The sequence below is a fragment of the Seriola aureovittata genome, chromosome 14, assembly GCF_021018895.1.
Source record: "Seriola aureovittata isolate HTS-2021-v1 ecotype China chromosome 14, ASM2101889v1, whole genome shotgun sequence".
In the NCBI taxonomy this organism is placed as follows: domain Eukaryota; kingdom Metazoa; phylum Chordata; class Actinopteri; order Carangiformes; family Carangidae; genus Seriola; species Seriola aureovittata.
In genome coordinates, this window is record NC_079377.1 from 2,616,891 (window position 1) to 2,629,614 (window position 12,724).

A 12,724-nucleotide genomic window follows, 5' to 3' on the forward strand; every position below is an offset into this window, starting at 1 on the left:
AGGTTTCTCGCTGACATGGCAGAGCTAAACTCACGCAGCACACCTCATCATGTGTGATGAAATATGATCTGTGAGCTCCGGTTTTAAAAGATGTAACAGATTATGGGTTCTACTTTCCTGAAATAGGGCACAGACGTGAAGGCAAGAAAACATAAATGGGCACGAGCAAAACAATTTGGTCGACCACAGCAGCCGTCGACCAGAGAGAGAGAGAGAGAGAGAGTAGCACAGAATAGGCAGGTGGAGTCAGTGATGACCAATCACATGAGCTCCTCTCATCCCCTTTAAAAGCACCAATGGAGGGAGAGAAAACATTCGTCTGGACAATTTAAAGTTCCAAAAAAACCACACAATGCCCTGAATATCATAATACACTGACCCAAATCTGCCGTCAGTGCTGGAGTTAACAGGCAGCCGATTGTGCTGGTGCGGCAGGGCCGGTTGTAGTTGTGTAACTGGTCACCGGAAAATGTATTTAACCTCCGTGGTTCTTCTCCTCCTCTGCATATTTAAAATCACTCATTTATGTCTTTAAAGTACAACAAATATGAAAAATATTGAAGTATGAAATATATCAGTCCGGACATCGGACATCAATTACATTACATCAATCTGCAGTAGATGACAAAAGAAGTGGGGCAAAACCTAAAGAGCTCACACTTGATATAACTGAGAGGTGCTTGTTTCGTGCATCTCTGCAAAGTAAAGCCACGAAAACTGCCATGTGTCTGCATTTGTGATAAGAGGTGGTTATAGTAACGCAAACACAGAAATGCCAAAATAAGCACCAAACACCAGCAGCAACTATTTTATCTTGAGGTAAACAGTTAAAATACACACCCTGCACCCCACCACCAAAGCAGGGTGAAGTCTGACAAACACACTGTGTGTGTGTGTGTGTGTGTGTGTGTGTGTGTGTGTGTGTGTGTGTGTGTGTGTGTGTGTGTGTGTGTTTCCTCCTGGGGGGGCAGAGTCCATGCAGTGCAGGTTCCCTTCGGCGTCTCACCGTTTCCCTGTGTTACTAAACAGGATGATCAGTCCCTTGTCTCAGCGTCTCTGTAGCTCGGCGTGTTATTTCAGAGCTGACAGAGAGAGGCTCTTTTTAACTTCTGTCAGTCTCACAAAAGAATCCAGCAGCTCAGAGTTCACTTCCTGTTCAGCCAGGACCCAACAATCTGCAAAGGTGCACACCAATCAGGACGCATGCTGAGTTCAAGTTCTCATCCCAGCGCTCATGCAGTTGCAGCTGTCCTAGCTAAGCTTCAAAAGTGTTTACCTGTTCTTACAATGGTCACACCTGTGATCACAGCTAATTTTAACATTTACACTTTCTAGAGAGAATTTAAAGCTGAACCAAAAAACTGGGGACAAGGTGACAACCAGGGCAAGGTGCTTGGCTATGGGCATTAGAAGGCCACCACATTGGGTGGGACTGTGACCTTCACCAGGTGAAGGTCACAGTGACCTTCTGACAAGGTGCAACGGGCCATGGTCCAGTGGCTCTGAGAGCTCAAGGCACTGCACACAGACAAAACACAAGAAAATTCAGATAATATTAAACAGGCACAGGTGACAACAGAGACGTTACCAGGGGACATAAAAAAGTGATGAAACTGCTAGAACGCACTTGTTGTTTAATGCTTTGTGAAATTCTAAGTTAAAAGCACTGACAAGTTCATCCCAGCAGGTTCATCACTTTTTCATGTCCCCTGGAAACACTTACTTACTTGCAGACGACAAGTGAGTATTTGCAGCATGTGTTGTCAAATTGATTTCTGAAGTTGCATGTGTTTTAAGTTGCAGAGCTGCTGCGGCATGGCCTCTTGCTGCCAACACGGGGTTTGTGTAACTAACTTCATCACTGAGATCTGCTCACAGCAGGTTGAAAGCAAATCTACAAACTGGCCTCTTTTTCCAGTTACACGTGTTTATACTGTGCTGGAGAGTAAACGTTGCTCATTACTGCAGATCACTGCACGTAATCCATGATGGAAACAGCTCTCAGCGTGTACTACTCCACCAAGTTCCCCACACCCCTCTGACCGGCGGATAGGGAGAGCCCGTCTTGCATTGAGAGGGAAAGCTGATGGAGCTGACGACAGAGAGATGGAGGTCAAGGGTCAAGGACTCAGCAGGTAGACCCCCTCCCCCGAACACACATCTCACTCCTTCAAGAAGGGAGAAAAAGACAAAGCAGGAGCCACAGGTTGAAACAGGGAGTTAGATGGCTCAGGAGACGTCAGCGTGTCCATACACACAGTTCAGCACATCCAAATATACGTATCAGTATGTATTTACTGCCAACTTGTTATTGTGTGAACAGAGTCTAATATTAGAGTAACATCAAAAACAGTGTCCATGGTTATTCATTTCAAAGATGGTAATGTCTGTTCATTGGTCTTTATACATGCACTGTTCACTACAGGTGCTGTGCTGATGGAGTGTTATCTGCCCACCCTCCCTTTTTTTACTTCCTACTTGTTTTCACACAGACATTTTTGTTGTCTCTGTCTCCTCCGTCTCTATAAACAGCTGAACACGGCGTCGAAATGGAGATAGTTGCTGTTCGTGTGAAACAGTTGGAGCCTTGTATGACTTGAATGTTGATGTTGACGTTTCTTGATGGTTCCTTGCTCTCCACACTCTGCTTTAGGCCCACAGGGCTAAAACTGCCGCTCTGCAGTAAATCCATTAAGAGACTGTCTTTCCAAAAACAACGACAGCAGGTTGAAGAGAGATTCATTTTGACACACAAGACTGTGGTCAAAGACATGACTGGTTATTATGGCCATGATCATTACTTAACCCTGAGTCTGACTCAGAGCAGTGACAGATCAGACAATGTGTCTGTGAATCATTTTTGTAATTGATTGATTAGGAACAGTTTGGGAAGGCACTGATAAATGATCAGACCAGAACACACACATGAGCAATTATGGAAGGTGCATTTACAAAAGACTCATGTTATAATATGTTATGTTGGATGACATGTTGTTCATGAAAGTTCTAATGATTTATTTTTCTTTTTGTTAAAACAGTTTTTAAGTGTTGATCTTTAAGATAATTTTGGCTGTACGAGTGCTACTGAGAGAAGTTTCTAATATTTTGTCCATTTTAAATACATGAGTAAATATGGAAGAGGAATAGATACATGACAAAAATTTAATTGGAAAAAAAATGAATTCTGACTTAAATCTGAGAAAGAAAAAAAATCAGAATTGAGTTTGAAGTCTGATTTATTAGGGGTTTTTAAAAAATCTGTGAAATAAATAAGAATTATGAATTTAAAGTCAGAATTCCGAGATTAAAGTCCGATTTTTATTTACTTTAAAGAAATACATTTTTCATATGTAGCCTTATTCTGCTGTAAAGAAGGGCAGACATGCTGTAATATTAGATACACTTCATCACAACAAAGTTTAACAGCAGCACTAAACAGCCATCAGTGACCATAAAGGTGCAACAACTCTAACTGAACCTTCATGCAGAGGTTTTATTCCATCAGGCAGAGTCAGTCTGAGCTGAAGGTCAAACCGATAGAGCTTTACACTTTAATGTGAAGCCATGAGAGTCAGCAACAAACACCCACTGACCTGGACCTGCAGCCTGTGTCGCTTTGTGAATGTGGAGTTGTGAATTGTTTTGTGTGTGTTCTTTAGACATTTCCAATGTCTGTTTTTCTTTTTCTTTTTTTTCTTTTTTTTTTTTTTGGAATTATCCTTTGAAATGTTGTTAACATTATGAAGATCCCGTTCCTGCCCCTACAATATGAGCATGGGCTCATCCTACAGTTTCCTGTGTGAGAGAGTTTCTTATGACTGACAGAAGAGTGAGCGGTGAGGTGTTCACTCACAGGCCCGCGGCTCTGACAGAGACCGCGCTCCGGTCCATCCTGTGGCTGCAGAGTTTAGTCTGACTTTCTGATGCACCGTGGCAGCTTCAGCCACCGGGATTACTTCGCCATGCGGAGCTTCTGCTGCTTAAATCAATACGCGTCTCCATTTAAAGCGAGGACATAAGTTTGTTTTAATCCCATAAGGACGCTGGAGCCGCTGAAATGAAAATGCTCGCTCGATAATTGAGTTTGAAAAGATGCCACAGCCAGTGTCACCGTCAGGCATATTAGTCCTCTGACCACCCCGCATCCTAATACACACATACACGGCTTCCTGTCTCCGAAACCCGACACTGGAACCATGTTCATAACAAATCAATTATCAGTTAATGATCGCTCAGTTATTATGGTTATGTCATAGTGTAGCCAATAGAATCAGCTCCAGATTAGATTAAAATCCACCTTAATTAATTATAATAATTATTATTATTATTATTGTTATTAATTTACATGTTACCTTCATTTTGCCCTTTTTGGGGAAAAAAACTAATAATTAATTTGCCATGTGATGATAATAAAACAAAAGACCTATGTGTTCCATAAGAAGCTGTTGTTGGTGAGTCACCTGGTGAACCTGTCTTTAACCACAGCTCAGTGTTCGCAGCCACGTTTCTCCACCATTGCATTTCATCTCAGTCATTTTTCGCCGCTCTTCCCGCTCCTTAATGCTCTTTGCTCATTATTGGTCCACATTTAAACGAATAGGTGCAGCTCGGTGCGGATAGGCTGCTGCGTGCATTAAAATTTAATGTCGGGTCAAGTGACCAATGGGAAGCGTTGAAAGCATATCAAATATTAATACTTTAATGCCCCGTGTTAAGTAATTACGTCCCAGTGGCTTTTAGAGGGAGAGAAAATCAATGAGCTACATGGTTGAATATTTCATTTAACTGCTGTGCAGCCGGTGTGTTTGTGTGTTTGTGTGTTTGCAGCAGCGGCGGCAGATTAGCTTGTCGTTAATGGGAAAAACGCGCTGCAGAATAACGCAGCTCGTTATTTATGATCTACGATTAAACATAGTTGCATCCATTTGTTCTGCTGGCCTACAATAAATACCCCTCTCATTTAAATCCGCTGCACAGCCATTGATCATTTCCGGATTCATTAATATTTTTAATGAATGTAGCCTAAAGTCAAATAATGACTTATTACTTATTTGCATTATTAAAATGTCACTTAAACTCTGCGGCGGGTTTTTTCAGTCCTGCAGAAACACTGGAGAAATGTGCAGCTCTGCCCTGGTCTCACACAAACAAATGAAAACGCATCAGTGTTTTTTTGCAGCAGTGTCATCACTCTAAACATGAATTAATAATGACTCCAGCTCACAACAATATACGAGTAGCGCACATTAAACATCAGTCATTTTTTCACTGATTTATATCGGAACATTTCAAGCCATTAGGCCAATTTATTAGATTCCAAATTTCTGCAGCGCGGATGAACACAGACCAAGTTGCAGCCTAATAAATTATATTAATTATCCCCTTTGAGGTGTGTTGTGGTGGTTTCATTGACTTAATGCTGTTTATTTGCTTCAGCTGAATAATGTCAATAACGTTAGCAGCTTTACAGTGAGCTCAGTTCATGGACAGATGGTCAGTCCATAACCCTTCCTGCCTATTGGAACAGCATGCATGCAAATGCTGAGTTATTTTAACAAACCAACTGCTCCATGCTGCTGGGTTATAGGTTATAGGTTTGACCTATAGTGACCCAGCATGATGCGTTGAAGATGCAGCCAGAAATCGTGGGCTGCATCATTTTTCGCAAGTCGCCATTTTTATGCATTTTAGGCTATACCAAAAAAAGACAATGAGAAACATGAAATGGAAATCAATTTTATACATTTTTGTGCAACTTTAAACATTTCAAATGGCTAACATGATATGTTTTGGCTGTAGCAATAAAATAGTGGCTTGAACATTATGCGCTTGTTTCATCGTTTCATCATTTTATATGAATTTTAATTGAATTTTAACATTAACAGCAGAAGTTGACTGACATTAAATAGCCTAAATTCAAATCCCAGTGACAGTGATAACCCAGAATTTTGTTGTTTTTTTCAACCCACTTTTTGGTAGCTTTAATTCATCCACATTGTCATTTTTGTCCATTTTTTGGGGGGGTAACAGACTGGGTCGGTCTCTTTTTGACCCAGCACTGGGTTACCACAGTAACCTAAACTGGGTTACTTTTAGTCTTGCAGTTTATAGAGTGTGTAAATGTGGATTACATGTTAAAGAGATAATCTGCTAATTCTGGTTTTAATCTAGCCTGTTATATATGTCTAAACAATATAATCTAAGGTTTACAGCCTTAGTTGGTACAACAATAATAATTTATACATCACATACTCAATAGTAGGCTAAATGTTAGGAGACAAAAATAAAGACCCCGGTCCTCTAATCCATACATGGTTAAAATGATTTATTGATATTTGATGGTAATAACGCTCATAGAAAGATCGTTGGAGAAAAACCTCGGTCGATCATTTAGGAGCGAATTTTTACATTGACACTGTTTGTTGAAATTCATCTGTCCGGACTGGACGTGTCAGAAACCTTCAACAAAAAAATGGAACAAAATAACATGTCAGAAATTGTCCTCCTATAATAACCCAGATATTCTGGACGGAGTAACGAGCTCTGATCGCAGAGAAACCATTGTCAACAGAGAACCGACCGAGTGACCGAGGATCAGCGGAGACGCTTGTTGGAGGTGTTAAACTAAAGCTGAGCAATGGTGTGTGTGTGTGTGTGTGTGTGTGTGTGTGTGTGTGTGTGTGTGTCTGTGTCTGTGTGTGTCATTGATCTTGTCCACCTGTTAATCAGTGTTTTATGAAGTGCACCAGAGCTCGCGCAGCGAGTCTTTAGGCCTAAAATCGGGTCTTAGTCTCGCGCTGTCTATTTGGCACTTTGATTGATATCCTCCCATTGGGGGTGGGAGGACGAGGGGGAAGGATGGGGGAGGATTGGGGGTGGGGGGTGGGGTGGAGAGGGGGTGCAGTCCAGCCTTGCTCTTCTCTATGTGCACACACACCTCTGCGCCCACTAGATAACGACCGGAGCTCGCGCAGAAGAAGAGTCCAGGGAGCGGCGCGTGGAGCAGACAGTGTTCCTCGCGCCGGAGCCGGGGGGAGCTTGCGGAGGCCATGGACCACATCGGGATACTGGGGGCGCATTTGCAGCAGCACGCGCACGTGGAGCCCATCAGCTTCGGCATCGATCAGATCCTCAGTAACGTGGAGCAGAGCTGCATGCTGGGAGCGAGGATGCACGAGCCGGACTACGGACACCCAGCTTACAGCGGCGGCGCGAGCGGCTGCGGGAACGGCGGCGGCTTCGCGTGCGGTAACACCGGATATAGCGGCACCGGCAGCAGCTCGTGCGGGATGGCTTCCCTTGGCGGGGCTTATCACATGAACATGGGCGTGAATGTGAACGGAACTAATGTGAACGCCGCCGGGGTCATCCGCGTCCCCGCACACCGGCCTCTGAACGGCGGGAACTCCTCCATGCCGCCGATGAGCGGGACCATGAACAACCTGACCGCGCTCACCTTCCCCTGGATGGAGAGCAACCGACGCTACACCAAAGACCGCTTCACAGGTAGGCTGTGTAAAATGAAAAAAAAAAATCCTCCTATAAGACTATTTTTAAAAGGCCAAATTTATTGTCTAGAAGAAGAAAAAAATACAATAGAGGCCTCAGCTTTTTGTCCTAAATCATTTCATTAGGTTCAAAGCAAAAACACACAGAGAATTTCACTTCACAATTAAATAAGTGATCAATGACTCATAAATGATGACGTCTAGGCTATTATTCAGTCCGTGTTAGGTCCCCGTGTAAAGATGCTTTCAGTCTGGCAACGTCTTTACAATTTCTCATTTATGGCAGTTTTACTTCTTGATCTTTGCCTTTCATCCTTTCAAAATTGTCTGTTTTGAAATATTAACGTGAAAAAAAAGTTTATTGTAAGTTTTTGTGTCAACAGTTTTTTATTACAGAGAAAATGACTAAATTTAAAATTTAGAAAGCTATTGGAGACTGAAGCACATTATTATCATTAGGGCCTATTATGATGATTATAATTATGATTAATATTATTATCATTGCTGTTATTCTGTAAGTATTTTTTTCTGACATTTTACAGTTTATTTTGTGTGTCATAAAGAATGTGAGCTGTGTAACTGTAACTCTTCTTCTTCTGTTTCTTTAGCTGCTGCATTACATTCACCCTGAACCCCATTCAATTTAAACTTCAGCATATTTACAACTGAAGACTTGACTGACTTGTTTTGTCCCAACATTGTTGGCTGCAAAAATATTGTGATATATTATTTTATCAAAATTTCACTCAGGCAGGAAACAAGTTCTCCAACAGTGTTTGAATATGGATTCAACATATATACCCACAGGTTCTCCAAGGGTTCTTTGGTTATGGCATAAATACGAAAAGAAAGTATTTTAATATTTACATATTTACATGCATATATTAAACTTCAAAACAGATCAAGTTCTCCAAAAGTTCACCAAGGAGTCTATTGTTATGGTATAAAAATAAATAAATGGAAAACACACAAAGTTTTCCAAAGGTGTCATGGTGTAAAATGATTATAAATATTACAGTGTGACTCTTGCATAAACTGTTGTTTAAAGGACAATAAGGGTATAGACATGTTGTTTATTTTGCAGCTCTGTTAATTTTAAGATTAAATATGAACTGTGTCATTCTTTAAGAGCTGTATCTTGTATAATGTTCATGCTCTGCTGCTGCTGCTCCATCAGTGCTCTCTGCTTATTTTCAGTCTATCTGCCCTGCACACCCTGCTTTAACCTGTCCTGTACTTCTCTGCCCTTTGACCTGTCCTGTCCTATTCTGTCCTGTCCTGTCCTGTCCTATCCTGTCTTGTTCTGTCCTGTCCAGTGTCCCTCTCACCCCTCACTGTAACACGTCGTGTAGGTCATCCCTACCAGAACCGGACGCCTCCTAAGAAGAAGAAGCCACGGACGTCCTTCACCCGCCTGCAGATCTGTGAGCTGGAGAAACGGTTCCACCGGCAGAAGTACCTGGCGTCAGCTGAGCGGGCAGCTCTGGCCAAAGCCCTGAAGATGACTGATGCTCAGGTCAAAACCTGGTTCCAAAACAGACGCACCAAATGGAGGTGAAACCATGCTTCATTTGACAAGACATTGTTTGTTTTCCTTGTTTCATCACTCACAGCAGACGGTGAGCTAAGAGTATTTTTGAAGCCTGAACAACGTTTTTTCATGGAGGCTGGAGGTCCTCTTGGTCCTAAGGGAGGTTAGAGGTCCTCCGGTGGATGTTAAAGGGTCAGGAGGTCCCATTAGACTAAACTTGAAAAACTGCTAAAGACTGTTTAAATTGACTGGTATTGCTAGGAGCGCAGTATGAAGGTTTTATACTTACTGTATAAGTAATGGCGTTTTTATCATTAGCTTCCCTCCCACCACAGTAGCCATCTTCTTATGTAGTCTTATCTGCAGTTCAATACACTTTCACTATAAATCATAATAAAAGATAAGTAATAAGCGCTCAGTGTCCAGGTTATTTGGTCAAACTAATGCAGTCTAATACAGCAGTCCAGCAGTACTCAGTACTAATGTTCAGCTGTGTTAAAACTCTGTCAGAGAGCTGTTGGTTCAGCTGTGCTCAATCTGCAGGCTGGAGTTCATGGTGCTGTGCATTATACATAGAAGTGTGTCTGTTGTTTAGCAGGGATATTAATGGGCGGGACAAAATAATAGAAACGCCATGAAAGGAGGATTTACTGCAGGGCTGTTGTATTGAAGTGCATCAATCTGAGCCTGGTAAACTGAAGAAAACTGAGTATGTAAAAAAGCCAAAACTCTTCAAATGCACTCTGTGTGAATGGGTCTTCTTATAAAGAGACTCTGCTCCTTTAAATTTAACCAGGTTATTGTACAACTTTTTTTTTTTTTTTTTTAATTTCACAGTAAAAAAGCTTCAAATTGGAAGAACATCCACGATTCTGTGAGAAAAGAAAGAAAATAAACATCATCGTTGTTTAAAAAAAAAAAAGAAGATATATTCTTATTTGTTTGCTTAACACTATTATTTTTCTGGCAAATCATTTATTAAAAAGTCACGGTGAAAGAAATGTTAAAATAGACGACGATTAAAAGAAAGAACCCCAGCATTTTATTTAAAGAAGTAGACGTATAGACCTGCTGTATGTGGGTGTGTTGTACAAATAGGCCCATATTTAAAATGATCAGTGATCATTATCAGCACCTTTCATAAATAAAACATCAAGTTTTGATGTAAATCTCAGTAGGCCAGCAGGCCTAAAGAAAACATTTACATCGATAAAAAGCACTAAACATATCGCGTCATCATTTTTATTTTGTTGAGATTCTTCGTTGTTTCAGAGTTATTTATAAACTGGAAGAGTTCAGACCTCCTCCCCGGCCAATGTCAAATTCACTGTATGAATAGTATTCGTGTCTGGTCCATGAAGCATCTCTACAGCAAGGTCGGTGTGTAATCCTGCTGAGTCCTGCTGGGTGAAAACATCTCCTCCTCCTCGGTAATAACAGGCAATGAAAACAAAATGTGGACATAAACAAATCAAGGCAAAAACACCGGACAGTAAATAATAATCCTTCGGACCGCAAAAAGGATTTTAGGCCTAAATTAATATTATTTAGTCTATTTCTGTGTTATGCAGAAATAATAATTGTTAATGTGACAGTAAAGAAAGGCAGAAAATGCTTTTAACAATGAGAGAAATCTTTGAAAAATAAAGGGGGGGGGGGGGGGGCTTGCAGGAGATTTCGGTCTTTTTTAGTGTCGTCCCCCCTGAAATGATATCCACTTACTGGACTGTGCACCTAAAGCTAATCCTAAAGCTGCTTGTTTTATTATGCGATTGCTGTTTTTATATAAGGCTGCCAATTTTATTTTTCAGTGACAATAATAAAGCTTTCGATTTTGTAATAAATAATAGGCTAGTTGGCTGGATTAAAAAGTGACGGACGCACAACTTGAGGCAAGATGAGGACACATCTATATATAGAGAGAGGTTATATATCATATATAACCTGTTGGTGTCTATATAGACTATACGGTAAATTCGGTGTGTAATATAAAGCTCTGGTTGTAATCTTCTGAGTGATTTGCTTTATAGTAATAAGTAATTTATAATGACTCCGCCGGTTGTGATGAAGCTGTAGACAGCGTGTGTTTGCTGCATGTGTGAGTCCGCGGTGTTTCCTTGTCGCTGTTGCAGGCGGCAGACGGCGGAGGAGCGGGAGGCGGAGCGGCAGCAGGCCAATCGGATCCTCATGCAGCTGCAGCAGGAGGCCTTCCAGAAGACCATCAACCAGCCGGTGACCCCGGACCCGCTGTGCCTGCAGAACAGCTCTCTGTTCGCCCTGCAGAACCTGCAGCCCTGGACCGAGAACACCGCCAAGATCAGCAGCGTGTCGGCCTGCGAGTAGAGCCAACACACGGCCTGCAGCTGGTACCTGCGCCGGTACCGAGCTGCTGCTGGAGGGCAGAGGCAGCGGCGGCAGCCCGCTGCGGGGCACCGTGCAGAGGTGGCCCCCGGTGCAGGACACGGTTTGATAGATGCTGGTTATCAGGTCACCTCCCTGCTCTTATTATCACCCACTCTCTGTCAGACACACTCTGCTGCGGCTAACAGCTAACATGCTTCTCATGGGCTCACTCAGCACTACCCCATCTAACGAGGGTGTCCACAGTCTGATGTGGACCCTGCAGAGCCCAGGACTGAAACCTTGCTTCAGCCCTGCACAGAGCGGACTGCTGGACTGATACTCTGGGATGAACAGTGCTCCTCAAAGGACCAGGACTGAGTTGTTGTATTATAGTTTCCCTATAAGAGACTTGATGTTTCATAAACAGCATATTTTCATATTTGATGTCTGCATCAGTGTCTGTATTTATCTGCCATGTTAATGGACCTTTAACTGCAAAATTACAGCACTTGTCTTTGCACCTTTGTACGAATTTGAACATATTATCCACCACATGAGAATGAAGAGGACATATGTGTGTTTGACCATTTTATAATTTAGGGATAAAGCCTCTGATCAGAGGAGAATTTAATGGCACTTTGCAGCTACATTTAACTTTTGACCACAGCTTAGCACATTTCACATTTCCTCAACTCTGATTTTTTTACCAATGTCTTACAAACTGAATCTCTCTCCTGTCTCTCTCTCTCTCTCTCTCTCTCTCTCTCTCTCTCTCTCTCTCTCTCTCTCTCTCTCTCTGCTGAATGTGAGGCTGAGATCAAACAAACTGACCAACCACAAACAGAGACCAGTCATCAGTCCACAGGGCTTTTATTATCTTATCTGACCTTTGTGTGTGTGTGTGTGTGTGTGTGTGTGTGTGTGTACGTGTGTGTGCGTGTGCATCATGCTAGACTGCACAAGCTAAGTAAATGAGTATAGAAACATAACATCTGTTTCTACCTGTACTGATGACGATAATATATTCTGAGTTAATGTTTCTTTCTGCAGAGTTGATAATAAGTAAATGAAAATGTCTTTAGTAAACAGCTGTAACAATTAGTCGATTAATTGAATAGGAAAGTTTATAAGCAAATATTTTGATAACTGCTTCATCAATTTCGTCATTTGTAAACGAAAATGTCAAATATTTGCTGCTTCCAGCTTCTCAAGTTTGAGAATTTGATGCTTTTCTTTGTCATATGTCACATATCACATATATTCAGGGTGTGTACTGTTTGTCAGACAAAACAAAACATTTGAACGCATCACCTTGGACATGCCACAGGTTTTCTTCAGTATT

The 12,724-nt window shown here is 41.8% G+C and overlaps 1 protein-coding gene across 1 annotated transcript; it reads left to right on the forward strand.

The window, feature by feature from the left end:
• Positions 1–7,005: 7,005 nt before the first annotated feature.
• Positions 7,006–11,900, forward strand: tlx1 (T cell leukemia homeobox 1). The gene is made up of 3 exons (XM_056395867.1): positions 7,006–7,506; positions 8,825–9,062; positions 11,172–11,900. The coding sequence occupies exons 1-3, from the start codon at positions 7,050–7,052 to the stop codon at positions 11,380–11,382; spliced, it is 906 nt and encodes a 301-aa protein (XP_056251842.1). The 5' UTR covers positions 7,006–7,049; the 3' UTR covers positions 11,383–11,900.
• Positions 11,901–12,724: the final 824 nt, after the last annotated feature.